The following is a 23,443-nucleotide window of genomic DNA, read 5'->3' as shown; positions in this document are numbered from 1 at the left end:
GCTGGGAACAGAGCCACCAGTGGAATCTAGGCCTGTCCAGCTAAAAAGCCTCCTCAAGTTAGAGACAGGGTGTGGGGGCACCTCTGCCCCAGCCCTCCCCTTGGAGGCCAACTGCCTGTGTTCATGGGAGGAGACTGTGTCTGAGGCCTGGCTGTAGCCTGCTCTCAACAGAGCCTCAGCCGAAGGAGGCCTTTTTGCCAGGTGCTCTGCTGTCCCCCTCAGCCACCACTTGAGATCAGCCAGCACAAGGGAGCACCAAAGCCAGGCTTTTGGATCAATGGTTGGCTTCTCAGCAGAAACGGGGATGACAGTGAGTTGTCTAAAGTCAAAGCAGTATGGCCCCCATGGGCTGGGGATCTATGAGTCTCCGCCAGGCACTGCTTTGAGAAGTCCTCCCAGTGCTGTGGGTAGCAGCAAGGGCCTGGGGCACACAGGGGATCTGAGACAGCATCCAGGAAGTCCAGCCAAGGCCTTTCTGAAGGGGTTGGGCAGAGCCTCAGAGGGTGCTGGGATAGCAAACTGTATCAGGATTGAGGCACACGAACCAAGAAGAAATATTCTGAATTTTGGGCATTTGTGCCTGTAGCCTTCACAGGTCTACTCTCCTCTGGGCCAGATCCAACCATCTCCTCGGTAGCCCAGCATGCACATCAATGTCTTTTGGACCCTAATTTTGGTTTTTAAAATGATTTGCTTTTAAAACTAAATATGGATAGATTTGGCTTCAGGCAAGGCTGAATGGCATTATCAGTAATTAGTTTCAATATGGCCCCCAATAGTACAAGATGTACCATCTTACAGTCACATCCACACCAGTGAAAGAAGGCTGCTGCTTCCAAATGGTAACAGAAAAAACCCGTGCAATTTGGGTCTCATTAGCCAGGCCTCGGCCACATACCCAACCCTGAATTCATGGCAACTCTGATTGGGCAGGCCTGTGCCATGTGCACCTTCGTAATGACCGAGGGTAGTCCCTGTCCAAATAGTGCCTGGCGTTTACCCAACTGGAGACTGGAGTTCCATCTTCCAGGGGACCTTGGGAGGGCCAGGCAGTTAGCCTCAGTCTTCCTCTGCCCTCCAGATCAACGACGAGACTGAGCTAGAGGCCCTGTGTGCCGAGATTGCCTCTCAGCACCTGGCCACCGAGAGCCCTGAGGGCCCCAACAAGCCGTGCTGCAGGTTTACCTACCTGACCATGACGGGCGAGGAGGTGGAGCTGTGCAGCCGTGGCCGGCACATCCCTGTGGCGTGAGTGTGTGTGCACACGGTGGGGACAGACCAGTCTGGCTGAAGGGATGTCCCAGCAGCACCTGGACTGTGGCAGCCTGGGCTGGGGTGGGTGACAGATGGATGTCACCAGTTAGAGGAATGTGAAGCAGGACATGGGGTGCCAGCAAGGGTGGAATATGTTCAACAAAAGGACTTTGTATTAAGAAAATTCCAGCTGTGAGGTGGGTGACACCCAGAGGCAGGAGAGGAGTTCACGGGGTTCTCAGAACCAGGATATCCAGTGTCTGGGACCTCTGCTGGGTGGGTGTGGCCCTGAGACCCAGGGGCCACCCTGGCACTCTCCCTCACCAGGCCCCCTCCCTCACTGCCCCCCCTCCCCCGCACCTGCAGGTGGGAGAACAAGGACATCTATGCAGCAGCCATCCGGAGCCTACGGCTGCGGGAGCTACAGAACGCTGAGTGTGTGACGGCCGTGAGAGCAGGCCTGGGCGCCATCATCCCCCTGCAGCTGCTCACCACACTCAGCCCGCTGGAGATGGAGCTGCGTACCTGCGGCCTCCCTTATATCAATCTCGAGTTCCTCAAGGTCAGCAGCCTGGGTGGGCCGGGGAGTCAGGCTTTGGCAGCAGGGACCTGCCCGGGTACTCCCTGTGTGCCAGGTGCTCTGTCCCCATGTGTGGGGGAGCCATGCCCACCCCCCGTCACAGTTGAGTAAGCCAAAGCTTAGCAGAAGTCACCTTGGAGCATGTGGCAGGGTCAGCTTCACACCCAGATCGCTGGCCTCCAGGCCCATGTCTTCAGCCACATCCCAAGGTGGAGGCCATTCTTGCAGAGCCCCATCCATGCCCCAGCCAGCTTCTCTCGGGCTGGACCCTGGCCTCCCAGGGTTCCTTCTTTCCAGCTGCAAGACCTTGCCTGAGTGACTTCCCATCCAGGGAGAACGGTGATAGGACCTGCCCCGCCCCACACACCCCCCCCCCCCCCGCCCCGTGTCCATGGGGTAACCTTGGTCGAGCCTCCCTGCCGCACTGATGTGCAGGCAGCAGTCACCCAAACAGGTGGCTTGGCCTAGGGAGGTCCTGGGTCTGCTCACATCTTGGGGGGCCTTTCTTCCTCAGGCCCACACCATGTACCAAGTGGGGCTGATGGAGACGGATCAGCACATTGAGTTCTTCTGGGGGGCGCTAGAGACGTTTGCCCAGGAGGAGCTGTGCAAGTTTATCAAGTTTGCCTGCAACCAGGAGCGCATCCCATTCACCTGCCCCTGCAAAGATGGGGGCCCTGACACAGCCCACGTGCCCCCCTACCCCATGAAGATTGCCCCCCCAGATGGCACAGCAGGTACTGGCCTCACCTCAGCATGTTCCAAGTGGGGACACACAGGCCCTGTGGGAGGAAGGGTGGGGGGCAGGTGCCATGTGCCTCTCAAACCTAACCTTGGCCAAGAGTCAGTACAGGCCTAAGGTTGACATATTCTGATACTTAAAACATTTCTGGATTTTTAGCTTTTTAAATTTTCCAACTTTTTAAAAAAGATTTTATTTATTTATTAATGAGAGAGACAGAGAGAGCACGGCAGACACAGGCAGAGGGAGAAGCAGGCTCCCTACAAGGAGCCTGATGTGGGACTCGATCCCGGATCCAGAGATCCCGCCCCGAGCTGAAGGCAGATGCTCAGTTGCTGAGCCACCCAGGCATCCCTCCAATTTTTAAATGTAGGAAAAATAAAATAAAGCCCTCTGCTGGCCAAACAAACCTACGTACAACCAGAGTCCCTCACAAGTCAGCAGTGGTGCCTGTGCTGTACAACGGTTGTGTCTGCCATTCTCTCCTCGGAAATCTTTTGCCCCCGCCCTGCCTCTCCTCCTGCTGGGCCTTGGGGTTGGTTTAGAGCTGCCCAGAGAAGGCCTCTCTGGGATCGTAACCCAGCCTCCTAATACTGGCCTGGCGGGGTTTTTTGCAGGTTCCCCAGACTCTCGCTACATCCGAGTGGAGACCTGCATGTTCATGATCAAACTTCCCCAGTACTCCTCTCTGGAAATCATGCTGGAGAAACTTCGTTGTGCCATTCACTACCGTGAAGACCCCCTAAGTGGCTGAGGGAAGGGAGCCCCAGAGTGAATCCGTCACTGAGGCACCACTCCGCCAGCTTGGGAAGCCTGCCACTGAGGGCACGTCTCTCCAGGCCCTACGTGAGGAGTTGGCGACATTTTGCTTTTCTGAACTTCTGTCCACATTCCAGGGCTTCCTGGAAGACTTAACCTTTTGTATTTGTATGTTTCGTGATGGGTTGGTTCTTTTACTACCTGTTTGTGGTATGTTTGTAGGATAGCTTAGTGCCCAGGCAGCCTGTGTCTCATTTGATCTTCCTGGACATTGTCTTTCATGGCCACTGGATTCTGATGCTGAAAGGCCCCCCGTTAGTTCCACCCAGCAGGGGGGGGGGGGGGTGGCGGGGGTGAGATGCCAATGGCCACACACAGCATCCTGTTCTCTGCAGAGCATCTTCACAACTAAGCCTGTGGCCCTGCCCCTCCTGCCTTGAGCTGGTTGATCCTGGATGCAGCTCCTGCAGCCCTCCTTGCATCTTGAGGTGGCCGGGTCAGTTACTCAGACATGGGAGGCTTACACCCGGAAAGCTTCCCGTGTTAATCTTCTGGCTCTGGAATGTGGTTCATCGGCTGTATTTTCCTGAGGAAAAGCCCCCAGTGGTTCCCCCATCCCTTCTCCCCCCAGACAACTCTCAGCTGTCCCTTCTGGGCCTCTGGTCTGACAGTTCTCTGCTGCGTGTTCCAAGAAGCCCACAGGTCCATCCTGACCCTAGCGCATAGCCAGGCGTGTCTAGCTCCAGGAGCAGAGGGGGACACTACAAGGAGGAGGGACAGTGCTCGAGTGGGGCCTTTTTCTGAGATTCTGAACAGGAAAGCACATGATTCAAGCCAACCCCCCGTTTTGTACTCAGAAGCAGCCCACCTTCACCATAGTGTTTGTGAACGGGCCTCACCCCATTTTAAAAAGAGCTGACTGAGGTGCTCTGCTCAATTCAGGGTAAACTTCAGTGACTAAGACCTTCCAAGGCCCACTGTGGGGTCATTCTGCCCCTTGGGCCAGACCCACCCCACACCCCCTTGCCACCCCGTGTGAACGTGTGTGCCAGGGCTGAGCTGCTCCATGCTCACCCACTGCCCCCAGTGCATTCGTGCCCCAAACAGGTCTTTGTCCGATGGTACTTTGTTCACAAGCAGCATATGCCATCTTGTTGGACACTGTCATTTAGGGCCCTGCCAGTTCTCATGGAATTGCATCACTGTATTTATTGTATAATATTGTGAATACTGAAAGTTTGGAGTGCGTGCTGACTAGAAGGCTCTGGAGTGTGAATGCTGGGGAGAGAAAGCTGTGCTTCTTTCTCTGCTGTGGCCCTGGCCTGTCAGAAAGATGTATGGATTTTAGAGTTAGAGCCATTAGGATCCATCTCCTCCCTCTTATTCTTAGGAAATGCATAAAGGACCATTAATAGAAGTGATTCCCCAACCTAAGGAAAAGCTAAAACCGGATTAATCCTTCTGGCTGCATTGGTTACATTTGATGCAGGAGCAGTCCGGTATGGAGGTGAGCGCCTGCAAGCAGTTTCCCTGCTTGAAAGGAAGAGGGTTGGCTGCTGCCTCCTAGCGGTGAGAGCCCCATTGAGTGGAGGTCACACCAGGATGTAGTCCTGACAAGGATCCTCTTATTTCTGCATAACGAAAGAGCCTCTGGATTAGAAGACGTGGTTCTTCCTCTCTGTATTTTTACATTCTTGGTCCCTTCCAATCCTTCCCATCCCTTGAATGGACTCCGAATTGTCAGCTACCTCCCCAAAGGGGGTTTGGGAAGCTTCTTTTGGCCCATCACTTGGTGACAGCTGTGAGTGAGATGCTGCTGCTAACATGACTGCTTCTCCCAGAGAGCACATTGAGAGGTCCAGACCGATTCAAACCTTGGCCCTAAAAAAAAAAAAGAAAAGAAAAAAAAAAAAAGAAAAAAAAAAGTGTGCTGTAAAGTTACTTGATGTATATTTATTATAATTATTTATGGTTGCATTTAACAAAGTTTTCATTCAGTTTGATGCTATTTACACCATTGCTGTGTAAAGGAAGCTCACTACAGGAAAAAAGTCGCACCAATAAATAACCTTCATCTAATTTTGATCTACCTGAAGAGTTGTGTGATCATCTACTCACTGAAAAGACTCAGAGGCTGACAGGCTTAGATGGCTGTGCTACTGAAGTGCTGGCCAGTGTTTGGGAATTTGGCCTCCGTACTGGATGTGATTCTTACTCCATCATGCTTATAAACTACCCCTTCCTCCCATTTGACTCTTTGAGGCTGGTTTTCAGATAGGAAGTGTGATTGAAGGGATGGAAATCCAAAGTTGGAGCTAAACCTAACTGCATGTTCTGTCCTCTGCTCATAGTAGAGCTCCTGTATAGCCTCTTATGCCAGTGTGAGGATTTTCCTCAAGTGGATCATTGCATTGGAAGAGTCTAGGCCACATATCCTCCCTTGGGAGCTGGCAGTGGATTTATCTACTATCTACTGTATGGGAAATGCAGAGAAGATAAAAAGACTTCGTGCTGCTTTCCTAAGATCCATGGTTCTGTCCTCTTCTTGCACAACTGTCCCTTGCCACCCCCAAAGGGAACCCTGTGGTCTGCATTCAGGAAAATCCAGTCTCCTTGACCTGCTTATCACCTCCTCCTGCTCCATGGGAATCCTCCCACAGACCCACTTAATTCTTTTTCCTTTGACCGTACCTTACTTGTACTTAATAAATGCTAACTTTTAGTGGAAGTGTCCCACCTATGTCTTTATTATAGGAAGAGCAAGAGTCCTCTTGGATGAGGAACAAGCAACTTTTCCTTCTGTCTGTTGCCTCAGGGTGCTAGAAACAGCAAAAACAACCACTCACAGCTAAGAGAAGACGTCTGTGGGACAAGAGAAACTGGGGAGTGAGGTGCCTCAACTGGAGACACCTTGCTGAGCACAGCAATGATTCTCCTCTCCAGAATGGCTGAGGCCATCTTTTTTTAAAAGAGTTCCTTCTTTAAAAAAAGCAAGTATATTCAAAACTACATTATCCAATAATAGATGGCATCCATCCTCATTACTCATCAGGGAAATGCATAATAAAATCACAACAAAATCTATACAGCTACCACCAAAAAGGGCTAGAAAGACAATACTATGGTTGGGGGAATATGTGGAACCAACCACATACTGATGTGGGGAAGGTAACCAACAATTCCTTTGGAAAACTGGTACCCTCCACTACACATCCCCTAAAGCCAGCAATCTCCTAGGTGTAATCCAACAGAATACATACACATGTTCACCAAAAGTCGTGTATAGAATGTTCACAGCAGTAATAGTAATAGCCACATTGGCACACACTGGAATACTGTAGAGGAAGGAAAGCAAACAATCGCTACATGCAACCATGTGAATGAGTCATAAACACAGTGTTCAACAAAAGAAATCAAGCATTAGATCAATATCAAAACATTTAATAGTGAAAATGGTGAAAAGTAACTGATCTATTTTAACATTAAAAGTCAAGATAGTGGTTGTCTTGGGTCCCAGAAGAGAATGGGAGTCTGAGGGGTGTTCTGGTGTCTTGGTTAATGTTTTTGATATGGGTGGTGAGGACAGATTATGTGTTCACAGTGAGCTGCATATTACCATGCACTTTTCTATAGGGATGTGCTACTGTATGGATAGTTTCTTAAAAATACAAGTACTCCAGGGCACCTGACTACTTCAGTAAAGTATGCCACTCTTGCTCTAAGGGTCAAGCTTAAGCCCCATGTTGGGCATGGTGTGCCTACTTAAAACAAAACAAAAAATCCCAATGCCTCAGTGTCCTCCCACCACCACCATAAAATACAGGTATACCAAAATGAGAACATCAAGAAATAAAAGCACACATTCTATCATCATGAAACTAAAATCATTTCAATCCACAATTTCTGAAAGAACAACTATCGGAAGAATAAATGACTTAAGAGCACATCATGGGAAGCAATCTTATTTGTACCTTCCTCAAAAAAATGGAACACTGTAAAGGGAAGAAGGAATCAGAGGCCCCATGTGCCAGGAGAAAAACAAAGATTGTAAATTCATGTTAAGGTGCAGAATTTCAACCCCATCACCCTGAAGAAAGCCAGAAGTCCTACTCAGGAGAAACCACCTGAGCAGCTGAGACTCCAGCCCCACCCTAGGCTTACACAGCAGCCTGGAAGACCCTTTTTTGGACTCAGGCAGCTACAGATTCTGACAGCAGGAGCTCTCCAGTGAAAATACCAGCCTGTTGCCCTACAGTGAACAGTTAAGGAAGCTTCTCATTTTTAGTGCCCCAGTCTTAGAGACAGCCAAGAAACAGATTTGAGGAAAAGTCTATAATACACCAAAATAAAAATTACAGAGTTGAACAAGATATCTAAGAAACAACTATGGCACAAAGTATGAGAACAGGTAGTGCATCAGGATGTCTGGCTGGCTCAATGAAGCATGCAACTCTTGGTCATGTTGTGAATTTGAGCCCCACACTGAATGTAGAGATTACTTAAAAAAAAAAAAAAAAAAAAAAAAAACCTTTAAAGTACTGCACCCATTGAGTAAAAGGCTGTGGAGAGAATAAAAGTTTTTGGAAATATCAGAAACATTTAATGTAAGGATGAAAGGATAAAGTTGAGGAACTCTCCCATAAAGTAGGGTAAAAAGACTATGAAAGAAAAAAAGGATCAAAGAGGGCCAACATCCAACTATCATTGGAATTCTGCAAAGAGAAAATGAGAGAAACTACCAAAATAACACAAGATAATTCTGAAAAACAAGAGGTCACAAGTTTCCAAAGTGCTAAGTGTCCAGCTCTTTAAATGGAAAAAATCCATACAGACATACAAGGGAAAGTCTTTTTTTTTTTTTTTTAAGATTTTATTTATTCATGAGAGAGAGAGAGAGAGAGAGGCAGAGATGCAGGCAGAGGGAGGGAGAAGCAGGCTCCATGCAGGGAGCCCGATGTGGGACTTGATCCCAGGTCTCCAGGATCATGCCCTGGGCGGAAGGCAGGCGCCAAACCGCTGAGCCATCCAGGGATCCCCAAGGGAAAGTCTTTAAATACCACATCCTAAAAAGCTTCAAGGGGAAAAATTACATCCAAATCAGAATTGGCATCAGGGTTTATAACAATCTAAAAGGTAATGCTTTCAGGACACTTCCAATTCTTACCATGATAGATAAACAGAAACCAGACTTAACCTCCCCACTTTAACAACTAAAATTAAAAAACCTGATGTGGGGCACCTGGGTGGCTCAGTTCACATGTCCGACTTGATCTCCGCTCAGGTCTTAACCTCAGGGACCACACTTGGGTGTGGCGCTTTACTTAAAAAATGATCTGGGGGCGCCTGGCTGGCTCAGTCATGACAGCATATGATTCTCGGAATCAGAGTCATGAGTTCAAACCCCATTTCTGAAATTAAAAAATCTAGGGGAGGGGCAAGATGGTCCCACCAACTTACCTAGATAACTTTCAAAAGATCCTGAATACCTACAAATTTGACCTGAGATTTAAAGAGAGAACAGCCGGAACGCTACAGAGAAAAGTTTTCGCTTCTAATGAGGTAGGAAGGCAAAAAAAAAAAAAAAAAAAAGAATGAATTAGGGAAGGGGAACTGCAACCAGCAGGGCTAAAGCAGAGCCGTTGAAAGCCTCCAGGATACGAAAGCCCAGCCCTGGAGATGTGGGAATTTTAAAAATCCATGCCGGAGTTTTCCCTGACAGAAAAGTGGTTAGCAGGGAAATCCGGCAGAATCGCAAGAGGGGCAGTGAAGCCTCAACATTCCGGGAAGGAATGTTAAGAGGAGGGGCGCTCAGGGGAAAGCTCACTGCAAACTGCGGTCCCATATTGGTAAAGGGCTGGAGCGCCGCAACCCTCCGGGGCATTTGGGAGAAGCCTGTAGGTTAGGTGGGCCAGCTCCGGAGCGGCCTTTACACTAGATCCCAGCAATGGATGGAGGTGGCTGTACCCTGTTCCCTTCGGGAGAGGCGGTGCCTGGGAGCCCAGGTCCAACAGCACATGGCCCCAGAACCCAGGGCACCCAAATGGGCAAACCCGGTGATCTTCCATTCCCCTGGGATAGGCGGAAGCAGGGAGGGCCCAGGAAAGGGAGAACTCTTCTGCCACTGGGCCCACCACAAGCTGTGATTAGTGCACCTGCACTGGCCCTGGAGCATCTAGGCCAGTGCGGACTGGGAGACTGCAGGTAGTTACTTGCGGGAAGCTCGACTCCAAAGCTGGAAATCTGGCCACTGCCAGTTTTTTTTTTCCCCTCTTTGTTTCACCTTGTGCTTGTGCACCCAGCAGGGCCTCTGGGGAACAAAAGTCTCACAGCAGCTTGTAATGAGCCCAGCACCGGCAAGGGGTGGGACATCTCCCAGTCACACCTAAGAATCAGCACAGCAGATGCCTCCCCCAGAAGAACTGCTAGAAATTACAAGGAAAGACCAAGTTTGGGAAGCCTGGGTGGCTCAGCGGTTGAGCGCCTGACTTCAGCTCAGGTCGTGATCTTGGAGACCTGGGATCAAGTCCCACATCAGGCTCCCCACATGGACCCTGCTTCTCCCTCTGCCTGTATCTCTGCCTTTCTTTCTCTGTGTCTCTCATGAGTAAATAAATAAAATCTTAAAAAAAAAAAAAAAACTTTACTGAACAAGCAGTACTGGAAAGCTCCAGGACTGAGGGAAAATAGAACTAGAACTAGAGGGTTTCTTTTTTTTTCTTTTTCCATTACGACTCGTTTTTATATCAGACTAAAATTTTCCAATATTTTTTCTCTTTTCCCACCTTAACTGCAATACTTTACCAACTATTTTAAGTTTTTTCCTTTTTCCTTTCATATTTCTAAAATTATGTCTTAGGGATCCCTGGGTGTGACTATCATAAATAAATAAAAATTTTGGGATCCCTGGGTGGTGCAGCGGTTTAGCGCCTGCCTTTGGCCCAGGGCGCGATCCTGGAGACCCGGGATCGAATCCCACGTCAGGATCCCGGTGCATGGAGCCTGCTTCTCCCTCTGCCTGTGTCTCTGCTTCTCTCTCTCTGTGTGTGACTATCATAAATAAAAAAATAAAAATTAAAAAAAAAAAGATGGAGTTTAAAAAATAAATAAATAAAAATTTTAAAAATAAATAAAATAAAATTACGTCTTAGATATATGTTTCACTTCTGGATCCCCTTCAACATATTCAATTTAATTTTGGTAGGTATACAAGATATGGGTATTTGTTTTCTGTTTTTTCTGCCTAGTTTTTTTTCTTATAATGGTCCTGCCTAACACATGCCAAAATATACCCAGAACCAAGTGGAACACTATGCTGGTTCATTCTGTGAGATTATATTCTCTCTTCCTTCCCATTCTGCTCCCCTCTCTTGTTTATGTTTTTGTGGTCAATGTTGGGGCTTTATATAATATTGCTGGTTTATATAAATGTGGGATTGAGCATTTTGTACATACAGAACAAAATACACTCAGAACCAAGAGGATCACCCTAGTCTAGGACCCCTGAGGTAGGCTACATTCTCTCTCCACTACCACTTCCTCACCACCACCATCCCCCCCATCCCCCCACCCCCACTTTTTACTCTCTTTTCTTTTTTCTTCTTCTTTGTTTTTGGTTTTTGGCTTGTTATTTTTACTACATTGTTTTAAAATTTTTCACGAGTGGTCCTTTTGTTTTATTTTATTCTATTCTTTTTCTTTTATTTTCTGGTCTCTGACCTCTTCGGAAACATCTAGGGTATATTTTACTTAGGGCGTGGTTGATATTTTTTACTCAGCCCGCTCATACAGCCACTCTGCATTGGACAAAATGACTAGAAGGAAGAATTCACCACAAAAGAAAGAACCGGAAACAATGCTCTCCGCCACAGAGTTACAGAATTTGGATTTCAATACCATGTCAGAAAGTTAATTCAGAAGTACAACTTATAAACTACTGGTGGCTCTGGAAAAAGCATAAAGGACTCTAGAGATTTCATTACTGCAGAATTGAGATCTAATCAGGCCAAAATTAAAAACAGATTAAATGAGATGCAATCCAAACTGGGTGCTCTAACTGCGAAGGTTAATGAGGTGGAAGAGAGAGTGACATAGAAGACAAGTTTATGGTGAGAAGGAAGCTGAGGAAAAAAGAGAAAAACAAAGAGCCCACAAGGAAAGGCTTAGGAAAGTAAATGATAGCTTGAGAAGGAAGAATATATGTCTAATTGGGATTTCAGAAGAGGCTGAGAGAGAGAGAGAGGACCACAAACTGTATTTGAACAAATCATGAAAGAGAACATCCCAAATCTGGGGAAGGAAACAGGCATTCAGATCCAAGAGATAGAGAGAACCCCCCCAAAATCAATAAAAACTGTTCAACATCTTGACATTTAATAGTGAAACTTGCAAATTTCAAAGATAAAGAGAAAATTCTTTCTTCTTTCTTTCTTTCTTTCTTTCTTTCTTCTTTCTTTCTTTCTTTCTTTCTTTCTTTCTTTCTTTTTCTTTCTTTCTTTCTGTCGTCACAGAGAGACAGAGGCAGAGACACAGGCAGAGGGAGAAGCAGGCTCCATGCACCGGGAGCCCGACGTGGGATTCGATCCCGGGTCTCCAGGATCGCGCCCTGGGCCAAAGGCAGGCGCTAAACCGCTGTGCCACCCAGGGATCCCGATAAAGAGAAAATTCTTAAACCAGCATGAGACATTTAAGAGATTCTTAACTTATATGGGGAGAATTACCAGATTAACATCAGACCTCTCCACAGAGGCCTGGCAGGCCAGAAAGGGCTGGCAGGATATATATATATATATATCTATATATATATCTATATATATATATATATATATATATATATAGATAGATATATAGATATATATAGATATATATAGATATATATAGATATATATATATATATATATAGATATATATATATATATATATATATATATATAGGGAGAGAGAGAGAGAGAGAGAGAGAGAGAGAGAGAACTAAATGAGAAGGACATGCAGCCAAGAATACTTTATCCAGCAAGGCTCTCATTCAGAATAGAGGGAGAGATAAAGAGCTTCCAGGATAGGCAGAAACTGAAAGAATATGTGACCACCAAACTGGCTCTGCAAGATATATAAAGGGGGATCCTGTAAAAGAAAGAAGGAGCCCAAAGAAACAATCCACAAAAACAGGGACTGGGGATCCCTGGGTGGCGCAGCGGTTTGGTGCCTGCCTTTGGCCCAAGGCTTGATCCTGGAGACCCGGGATCGAATCCCACATCGGGCTCCCGGTGCATGGAGCCTGCTTCTCCCTCTGCCTGTGTCTCTGCGCCTCTCTCTCTCTCTGTGACTATCATAAATAAATAAAAAAAAAAAAAAAAAAAACAGGGACTGAATAGGTAATATGATGACACTAAACTCATATCTTTCAATGGTTACTCTGAATGTGAATGGGCTAAATGATCCCATCAAAAGACACAGGGTTTTGGACTGGATAAAAAAGCAAGACCCATCTATATGCTGACTACAAGAGACTCATTTTAGACCTAAGGACACCTCCAGCCTGAAAATGAAGGGGTGGAGAACCATTTACCATCCAAATGGTTCTCAAAAGAAAGCTGGGGTAGCCATCCTTATATCAGATAAGAGTTTATACCAAAGACACTGTAGTTAAGAGATGAAGACGGACACTATATCATACTTAAAGGTCTATCCAATGTGGGAGCCGCCACGTATATCAATTAAAAACCAAAGTAGGGCAGCTCGGTGGCGCAGCAGTTTGGTGCCACCTGCAGCCCAGGGCATGATCCTGGAGTCCGTGGATCGAGTCCCACGTCGGGCTCCCTGCATGGAGCCTGCTTCTCCCTCTGCCTGTGTCTCTGCCTCTCTCTGTGTGTCCCTATGAATAAATAAATAAAATCTTAAAAAAATAAAAATAAAAATAAAAAAAACAAAGTAAAGAGATACTTAGATAATAATACACTAATAGTAGGAGACTTTGATATGGCACTTTCAGCAAATGACAGATATTCTAAGCAGAACATCACCAAAGAAACAAGGGCCTTAAATGATACACTGGACCAAATAGATTACACAGATATATATACAGAACTTTCCATCCGAATGCAACTGAATACACATTCTTCTCAAGTGCACATGGAACTTTCTCCAGAATAGACCACATACTGGGTCACAAATCAGGTCTCAACCGATACCAAAATTGGGATTGCCTTCTGCATATTTTCAGCCCACAATGCTTTGATACTAGAACTCAATCACAAGAAGAAATTTGGAAGAAATTCAAACACGTGGAGGTTAAAGAGCATCCTACTAAAAGATGAATGGGTCAACCAGGAAATTAGAGAAGAATTAAAAAGATTCATGGAGGGAACCCTGGGTGGCGCAGCGGTTTGGCACCTGCCTTTGGCCCAGGGCGCGATCCTGGAGACCCGGGATCGAGTCCCACGTCAGGCTCCCGGTACATGGAGCCTGCCTCTCCCTCTGCCTGTGTCTCTGCCTCTCTCTCTCTCTGTGTGTGACTATCATAAAAAAAAAAAAAAAAAAAAGATTCATGGAAACTAATGAAAACGAAGACACAACCATTCAAAATCTGTGGGATACAGCAAAAAGGGTCCTGAGAGGTAAATACATCACAATACAAGCCTCCCTCAAAAAATTGGAAAAAAACACACAAGCTAATCTTGCATCTACGTAAAGGAATTGAAGAATAGCAAGTAAAGCCTACAACAAGCAGGAGAATAAAGATAGTAAGGACTCAAGCAGAACTCAATGTAATAGAGACCAGAAGAACTGTAGAACAGATCAACAAAACCAGGAGTTTGTTCTTCAAAAGAATTAATTAATAGGATATATAAACCCCTAGCCAGCCTTATTAAAAAGAAAAAAGACTCAAGTTAATAAAATCACAAATGAAGGAGGAGAGATCACAACCAATACCAAGGAAATACAAACGATTTTAAAAACGTATTATGAGCAGCTATATGCCAATAAATTAGGCAATCTAGAAGAAATGGATGCATTTCTGGGAAACCACAAATTACCAAAACTGGAACAGGAAGAAATAGAAAACCTGAACAGGCCAATAACCAGGGAGGAAATTGAAGCAGTCATCAAAAACCTCCCAAGACATGAAAGTCCCGGACCAGATGGCTTCCCAGGGGAATTCTAGCAAATGTTTAAAAAAGAATTAATACCTATTCTACTAAAGCCTTTCCAAAAGATAGAAAGGGACAGAATACTTCCAAATTCGTTTTATGAGGCCAGCGTTACCTTGATTCCAAAACCAAAGACCCCACCAAAAAGGAGAATTATAGACCAATATTCCTGATGAACCTGAATGCAAAAATTCTCACCAAATACTAGCCAATAGGATCCAACAGTACATTAAGAGGATTGTTCATCATGACCAAGTGGGATTTATCCCCAGGAAGCAAGGGTGGTTCAACATTTGTAAAACAATCATGATCACATCAGCAAGAGAAAATAACAAGAAACATATGATCCTCTCAATAGATGCAGAGAAAGTTTTAATCAGCATCCATTTCTGATTAAAACTCTTCAAAGTATAGGGATAGAGGGAACATTCCTCATTATCTTAAAAGCCATTTATGAAATGCCCACAGTGAATATCATTCTCAATGGGGGAAAACTGAGAGCCTTTCCCCTAAGATCAGGAATACGACAGGAATGTCCACTCTCACCACTGTTATTCAACATAGTCCTAGAAATCCTAGCCTCAGCAATCAGACAACAAAAAGAAATAAAAGGCATTTAAATTGGCAAAGGAGAAGTCAAACTCTTCCTCTTCACAGATGACATGATACTGTATATAGAAAACCCAAAAGAAAACAACAACAAGAAAAAACAACAACAAAAAAGAAAACCCAAAAGACCCAAGATTGCTAGAACTCATACAGCAATTCAGCAATATGGCAGGATACAAAGTCAGTGCACAGAAATCAGTTGCATTTTTTTTAAAGTATTTTATTTATTCCTGAGAGAGAGAGAGAGAGAGAGAGAGAGAGAGAGAGGCAGACACAGGCAGAGGGAGAAGCAGGCTCTATGCAGTGAGCCTGACGTGGGACTCAATCCCGGGTCTCCAGGATCAGGCCCTGGGCTGAAGGCGGCACTAAACCGCTGAGCCACCAGGGTTGCCCAGTCGCATTTCTATACACTAACAATGAGACTGAAGAATGAGAAATTTAGGAATCAATCCCGTTTATAATTGCATCCAAAAGAATAAGATACCTAGGGATAAACCTAAGAGGTAAAGGATCTATACCCAAAAACCTACAGAACACTTCTGAAAGAAATTGAAGAAGCCACAAAGAGATGGAAAAACATTCTATGGGATGCCTGGGTGGCTCGGTAGTTGAGAGTCTGCCTTTGACTCAGGGCGTGATCCTGGGGTCCAGGATCGAGTCCCACAACAGGCTCCCTGCATGGAGGCTGCTTCTCCTTCTGCCTGTGTCTCTGCCTCTTTCTCTGTCTCACATGAATAAATAAATAAAATCTTAAAAAAAAAAAAGAAAAGAAAAACATTCCATGCTCATGCATTGGAAGAATATTATGAAAATGTCTATGCTACCAGGGCAATTTACATGTTCAAAGCAATCCCTATCAAAGTACCATGGACTTTCTTCAGAGAGTTGAAACAAATAATCTTTTTCTTTTTTTAAAGATTTTATTTATTTATTCATAGAGACACAGAGAGAGAATGAGAGGCAGAGACACAGGCAGAGGGAGAAGCAGGCTCCATGCAGAGAGCCCGACGTGGGACTTGATCCAGTGTCTCCAGGATCACACCCCGGGCTGCAGGCAGCACTAAACCGCTGCGCCACTGGGGCTACCCTGAAACAAATAATCTTAAGATTTGTATGGAATCATGGGGATCCCTGGGTGGCTCATCAGTTTGGCGCCTGCCTTCAGCCCAGGGCGTGATCCTGGAGTCCCGGAGTCCCAGGCTCCCTGCATGGAGCCTGCTTCTCCCTCTGTGTATGTCTCTGCCTCTTTCTTTGTGTCTCTCATGAATGAATAAATAAAATCTTAAAAAAAAAATTGTATGGAATCAGAAAAGACCCTGAATAGCCAGAATATTGAATATTGAAAAAGAAAACCAATGCTAGGGCATCACAATGCCAGATTTCAAGCTGTATTACAAAGTTGTGATCATCAAGACAGTGTGGTACAGGCACAAAAACAGACACAGATCAATGGAACATAATAGAGAACCCAGAAATGGCCCCTCAACTCTAGGATCAACTAATATTCAACAAAGCAGGAAAGAATATACACTGGAAAAAGGACAGTCTCTTTAATAAGTGGTTCTGGGAAAATTGGACAGTCACTTGCAGAAGAATGAAATTGGACCATTCTCTTACACCATACACAAAGATAAACTCAAAATGGATGAAAGATCTCAATGTGAGGCAAGAATCCACCAAAATCCTAGAGGAGAACACAGGCAACAAACTTTTTGAACTTGGCCACAGTAACTTCTTGCAAGATAATCTATGAAGGCAAAGGAAATAAAAGCAAAAATGAACTATTGGGGCTTAATAAGGATAAAAAGCTTCTGCACAGCAAAATAAACAGTCAACAAAACTAAAAGACAACCCTCAGACTGGGAGAAGATATTTGCAAATGACATGTCAGATAAAGGGCTAGTATCCAAGATCTATAAAGAACTTATCAAACTCAACACCCAAGAAACAAAAAATCCAATCATGAAATAGGCAAAGACAGAACAGAAATTTCACCCAAGAAGACATAGACATGGCCAACAAGCACATGGGAAAATGCTCTGCATCACTTGCCATCAGGGAAATACAAATCAAAACCACAATGAGATACCACCTCACACCAGTGAGAAGGGTGAAAATTAACAAGACAGGAAACAACAAATGTTGGAAAGGATGTGGAGAAAGGGGAACCCTCTTGCACTGTTGGTGAGAAAGTGAACTGGTGCAGCCACTCCGGAAAACTGTGGAGGTTCCTCAAAGAGGTAAAAATAGAGCTACCCTCCGACCCAGCAATTGCACTACTGGGTATTTACCCCAAAGATACAGATGCAGTGAAACACCAGGATACCTGCACCCCAATGTTCATAGCAGCAATGTCCACAATAGCCATACTGGGGAAGGACCCATTATGTGCTTCGACAGATGAATGGATAAAGATGTGGTGTGTGTGTGTGTGTGTGTGTATATATATATATATATATATATATATATATATATATATATATATACACACTATGGAATATTACTCAGCCATCAGAAAGGACAAATACCCACCATTTGATGTGGATGGACCTGGAGGGTATTATCCTGAGTGAAATAAGTCAACCAGAGGACAATCATCATATGGTTTCACTCATACAGGGAATATAAGAAATAGTGAAAGGGATTATAAAGGAAAGGAGGGGAACTGAGTGGGAAAAATTAGTGAGGGAGACAAACCATGAGAGAGTCCTAACTCTGGGAAACAAAGGGTTGCAGAAAGGAAGGTGGGCGGGAGGATGGGGTAACTGGGTGACGGGCACTGAAGAGGGCACTTGATGGGATGAACACTGAGTGTTATATGTTGGCAAATCGGTCTTAAATAAAAACAAATGTAAAAAAAAAAAAGAAAATAAACCTGTTTCCCACTGGAAAAAAATCTAGAAAATATCCAAATATTAGAAACTAATTATATATTAATAGCCCATAAGACAAAGAAATCAGATTATTTTGAACTGAATGAAAATAAAAACACCAAAATTTGTGAGATGCAGGCAAATAAGTTCTCAGGGAAATTTATAGCACTAAACACATTAGAAAAGAAGAAAGGTCTCAAGCGATCTCAGCTTTGACCTAAAACTAGAACAAGAAAAAAGCTCAAAGCAAGCAGAAGAAAACAAAGATTAGAATGGAAGAAAACAAAAGATCAAATGTAAACCAATGAAATCAAACCAGAAAAACAGTAAAGGAAATCATTGGGACCAAAGTTGATTTTTTGAAATCAATAAATCTCTAAACCATGGTTGCCAAGATGCCTGGGTGGCTTAGTCGTTGAGCGTCTGCCTTCGGCTGGAGCGTGGTCACAAGTCCTGGGACTGAGTCCCACATCGGGCTCCCTGTGAGGAGCCTGCTTCTCCCTCTGCCTATGTGTCTGCCTCTCTCTGTCTCTCATGAATAAATAAAACCTTTAAAATAAATAAATAACCACAGCATGGCTCATAATCTAGCTGCCTGTTTTTGTATATAAAGTCTCACTGGAAGTGAGGTAGGTAATATTCATGGCTACGTTCACTCTCTAACAGCATTGTTGAGTAGTACAGACCGTAATGGTCTGCAAAGCCTTAAATATTTACTATTTGGCCTTTAAGAAAGAAAAACTTTGGGGATCACTGCTCTAGCCAATCAGGAGAAAAGAAAAAAAAATGGCCAATATCAGAAATGATAGGTGTTATCAGTACAGATTTTACTAGATACTTTTTAGATAAAGTAATATTATGAACACCTTTGTGCCAATTTAACTTACTGAAATGGACAAATTCTTTGAAAGACAAAACTAAAAGTTCACTCAGGAAAAATAGAAGATCTGAATAGCAGTATCTGGTAAAATCTGATAAAGGGTGTCATACTTATGGTTGAGTTTTGGTAGTTTGTGATTTTCAAGAAATTGGTCTATTTCTCCCAGTCCCTTTTAAAGGCTCATCTGATTAGGTCAGGCACACTCAGGATAATCTTCCTTAACTCATAGCCAATTTATTTGAGACTTTACACCTGCAAAATTTCTTCACACCTTTGTCATAAAACAATCATTCACAGCCCTACCTACCCTCAGGTGCACCATGTACATGTACATTACATGTATGCTACGTACATCAAGAGTCAGGAGTCTTCATGGCCAACTTAAAATTCTGCCTCTCACGAATAAGGAAACAAATTTATTCTCTGAAGGGGTGCCCGGATGGCTCAGTTAGTTAAAACATTCAGCTCTCGGTTTCATTCAGCTCAGGTCATGATCTCAGGGTCGTGAGATCAAGCCTCACACGGGAATCTGTACTGGGTTTGGATCTTGCTAGGATTCTCACTTGTTCTCTCTCTGTCCCTCCCTGCACTCTCTCCAAAAAAATAAATAAATAAAAATAAAATAAGAATGTATTAACTGCAACATTATTTTTAATAATAAGATACTGGAAACAACCTAAACAACACATAGGAAAGTGGGCAAATAAACCATAGGACATTCACACAATGAAGGGATTCTTAAAATGAGGTATATCATATATATATATAAAATGGGAGTGGTCTTGAGAATATGCTGTGAAGTGAAAAAAGTAAAAATTCAAGAATATTTATAATATGCTACCTTTGGTGTAAAAGAGGAAAAAAGAAATACACACATTTGGTTATTTTGGCAAAAAGACACAAGAAAATCTAGGCGGAGAAAAATAAAATAGAAATTAATAGGATTGGTTGCCCACAGACAGTGCGTGGAAACAAGGTGAAAGGCTGGAGATGTTGAATGAGAGTGGAAGGTATGAGGGCTAGGGATGCTTCTGAGTAAACCTTTTGTAGTTTTAACTTGGAACCATACTAATACTTCATATACTGTAAAATACAATAAACAAGTCTGAGGGTGGGGGGAGAAATCCCTAAGATGGAATAAAAACAAAAATCCAAGATAGGAACACCTGGGTGGCTCAGCGGTTAAGCGTCTGCCTTTGGCTTGAGGCGTGATCCTGGAGTCCCCGGATCGAGTCCCACATCAGGCTCCCTGGGTGGAGCCTGCTTTTCTCTCTTCCTATGTCTCCGCCTCTCTCTCTCTCTTTCTCGCTCTCTCTGTGTCTCTCATGAATAGATAAATAAAATCTTAAAAATACAAAATCCAAGATTAAGTGTATTTCCAGTGAATAACCTAACACACTAAAGGATGGGTGGGGTTCAAAAAAAGAACTTAAAAAAAATTTTTTTTAAGATTTTATTTATTCATGAGAGACACAGAAAGAGAGGCAGAGACACAGGCAGAGGAAGAAGCAGGCTCCATGCAGGGAGCCCGACGCAGGACTCGATCTGGGGTCTCCAGGATCACACCCCAGGCTGAAGGCGGCGCCAAGCCGCCAAGCCACCGGGGCTGCCCCAGAACTTAAAATTTTTAACACATTTTGACTATACTCTTATAATAAAGTAAAAAGAGTTATAAACAGATATTTAGTTTATTAGTAGGTTATGTTTCCTATAGTGGTAAGGTTTAGCAATTCTGAAACCACTTTCTCTGTATTTGAGGACTGAGCAAATAAGTAAACATACTGAGAATAACTCCAGCCAGATTTCTTATTGCTGGAGAAGGCAAAGGATAGAATCAAATCCTGTGATGATAGACTGAAATTGGATGTATGATTATGAACTCATGCTGGTATACACAGACCTAAAATTAAGTATATGCATATCTCTAACACTCATACATAATACATATATGAACACACATATTTCCTAGCTGTCTCCTGAGAGGACAATTAACTCCTGCCTCCACACAGTAACCTCATGTACATGGCAAGCACCCAGATGATGGTTTCTAACCACTCTTTTCTCCTCAAAAGAATCCAAGGTTTCTGGGAAAGAGAATTCTGGCCCTGAGGCAAGGAAAATACAAAATGAACCTGGAGTATCTTGTGCCAGAAAGGATGTGCTCAAGCAGTAGTTGGCCACGCCAAAAAAAGACACACGAACCAGCTGACCATACCTTGTCAGCAAAATAACTATACTTGAGTATTAGAACAAATAAAATGTTGTTTTTTTTTTCCATTACTGGGACAAATTTGGTATTGGTAAAATGTGAAAAAGGTTTGTAAAAGATAATAGTACTGTATCAATGTTAATTTCCTAATTATCGCACTGTGGTTAAATTAAAAGAATGTCCTCATTCTTAGGAAATAAACACTTAAAGCAGTTGTGATTAAAGGGCACCACATCCAAAACTCCCTCTAACTTGACTTTAGGAAAAAAATTAGATACAATGCTAAAGCAAATATAATAATGGTTAATAAGAGCAATGCTGTCAAATGCCATGATTTGGAAATGTGATGGTGAATACCAGAAGAATAGCTTTAAAAAAAAAAAAAAGAAGCAATTTTTAGGAGAGAATTTCAAGGGGAGGAAAGAAAACAAGAAATTACTTCTTGAGTCTTTTTAGCTATACAGTATTTTAGGTGCATACAATTCTTTTTTTTTTTTTTTAATTTTTTTATTTATGATACTCACACAGAGAGAGAGAGAGATGCTGAGACACAGGCAGAGGGAGAAGCAGGCTCCATGCACCGGGAGCCCGATGTGGGATTCGATCCTGGGTCTCCAGTATCGTACCCTGGGCCAAAGGCAGGCGTTAAACCGCTGCGCCACCCAGGGATCCCCAAGTGCATACAATTCTTTAAAAAATATTTCAGGGATGCCTGAGTAACTGTCAGTTGAGCATCTGACTCTTGGTTTATGCTCAAGTTATTATCTCAGGATTGTGAGATTGAGCCCCAGGGTCAGCAGGGAGTCTGCTTGAGACACTCTCTCCCTCTCCCCCCCCCAACCCATGTGCTCTAAAATGAAATCTTCAAAAAATTTTTCAAAAAGTATATCCATTGTAAATAAAAACATTTAGAAACTAGAAAATACTGGGATCCCTGGGTAGCGCAGCGGTTTGGCGCCTGCCTTTGGCCCAGGGCATGATCCTGGAGACCCGGGATCGAACCCCACGTCGGGCTCCCGGTGCATGGAGCCTGCTTCTCCCTCTGCCTATGTCTCTGCCTCTCTCTCTCTCTCTCTCTGATGACTATCATAAATAAATTTAAAAAAAATTAAAAAAAAAAGAAACTAGAAAATACTAAAGAAAGTAAAACCAAAAAAATTACTATTTTACTGAATGTCTAATCCAACCAAAGCGAAGGAAAACAAGTTCATCCATCTCCATCCCCAAAAGCTAAAGTTATAGGTGACAAGCCCCAAATCACTCTCTCTCTGCCACAGGATTCTTCCTCACACCTTCTTCAAGTTCCAGGGGGATTTTCAATCATGCCACAAGTGGCACAAGTCTCTCAGTCCTTCTGGCTTCTTTCATCAAAGACAAGAAGTTCTTTCTGAGCTATTATTAAGGTATAACTGACATAAAGCATAGCCAAAAAACCCTATAGTTTTATATTCCATATTCTTTTTTCTGGTCTCACTTCTTTTTCTCAGTATAACTCAGACCTGGATTTGAGACCTGGCTCTGCCATGAATTAATCTGCATAACCTTATGCAGATCACTCTCTTCCACTGATGAAAAAAGGCAATTCTTACATCTCTTCCCACCCCACTAGGTTGTCAGGAGAAAAACAAATGAGCTCAACATGACCAACATGAACTAAAGTCCTGTGGAAACTGTGAAGTGCTGAGGGGTAATGGATAATTCTGCTAAAGCTCAACCACTCTCAGGACCAAGGCTTTCATGAAATCTCAGCGGCTCAGTTGATTAAATGTCTGCCTTTGGCTCAGGTCATAATCCCAGGGTCTTGGGATGGAGTCCTGCATCAGGCTCCCTGCTCAGTGGGGAGTCTGCTTTTCCCTTGCCTCCTTCCCTTGTGCTCTTGTTCACTCCCTTTTGAATAAATAAAATCTTTAAAAAGAAAGAAAGAAGTCTGCCTTTCTCTATTCAATTGGAAGTAGTCCCATCTCCATCGCAGATCATCACCAGAGCTGCAACAAACCATCCATTTCCTCAAAATCCAATAGAAGACTATATATTTTTTAAAGATTTTATTCATTTATTCATGAGAGACACACAGGGAGGGGCAGAGACACAGGCAGAGGGAGAAGCAGGCTCCATGCAGGGAGCCCGACATAGGACTAGATCCCGGGTCTCCAGGATCACGCCCTGGGCTGATGGCGGCGCCAAACTGCTGAGCCACCCAGGGGTCCCTAGAAAACTATATCTTGAATGTCTGGCTCTGAGAAGAAGCTCATGCTGGAACTATTCCAGGAAGCACAGAGAAAGCTTAGTCCTGCTCCCCATCCCCTGTCTTTCAGGGCTGACTCCAGCCTGTTCTTTCTGCCTTCCCTGAGGTCTCCAGAGAGCGCAAAGGAGAAGGAACCACAAGACTCCGC

At 44.0% G+C, this 23,443-nt stretch overlaps 1 protein-coding gene across 7 annotated transcripts in view; it reads left to right on the top strand.

The window, feature by feature from the left end:
• The window catches only part of HECTD4 (HECT domain E3 ubiquitin protein ligase 4), a 188,891-nt gene extending 182,828 nt beyond the window's left edge, over window positions 1–6,063 (top strand). For all 7 annotated transcript variants that reach the window (XM_035706730.2, XM_035706727.2, XM_025474006.3 and 4 more), the window contains 4 exons: window positions 1,082–1,248; window positions 1,621–1,816; window positions 2,349–2,571; window positions 3,194–6,063. In XM_035706730.2, coding sequence (XP_035562623.1) covers window positions 1,082–1,248; window positions 1,621–1,816; window positions 2,349–2,571; window positions 3,194–3,330 — 723 coding nt within the window. In that variant the 3' untranslated portion in view covers window positions 3,331–6,063. The remainder of the gene's footprint in view (window positions 1–1,081; window positions 1,249–1,620; window positions 1,817–2,348; window positions 2,572–3,193) is intronic.
• Window positions 6,064–23,443: the final 17,380 nt, after the last annotated feature.

The sequence above is a fragment of the Canis lupus genome, chromosome 26 (assembly GCF_003254725.2).
Source record: "Canis lupus dingo isolate Sandy chromosome 26, ASM325472v2, whole genome shotgun sequence".
Lineage (NCBI taxonomy): Eukaryota > Metazoa > Chordata > Mammalia > Carnivora > Canidae > Canis > Canis lupus.
This window is presented reverse-complemented; position numbering and strand designations above follow the sequence as displayed.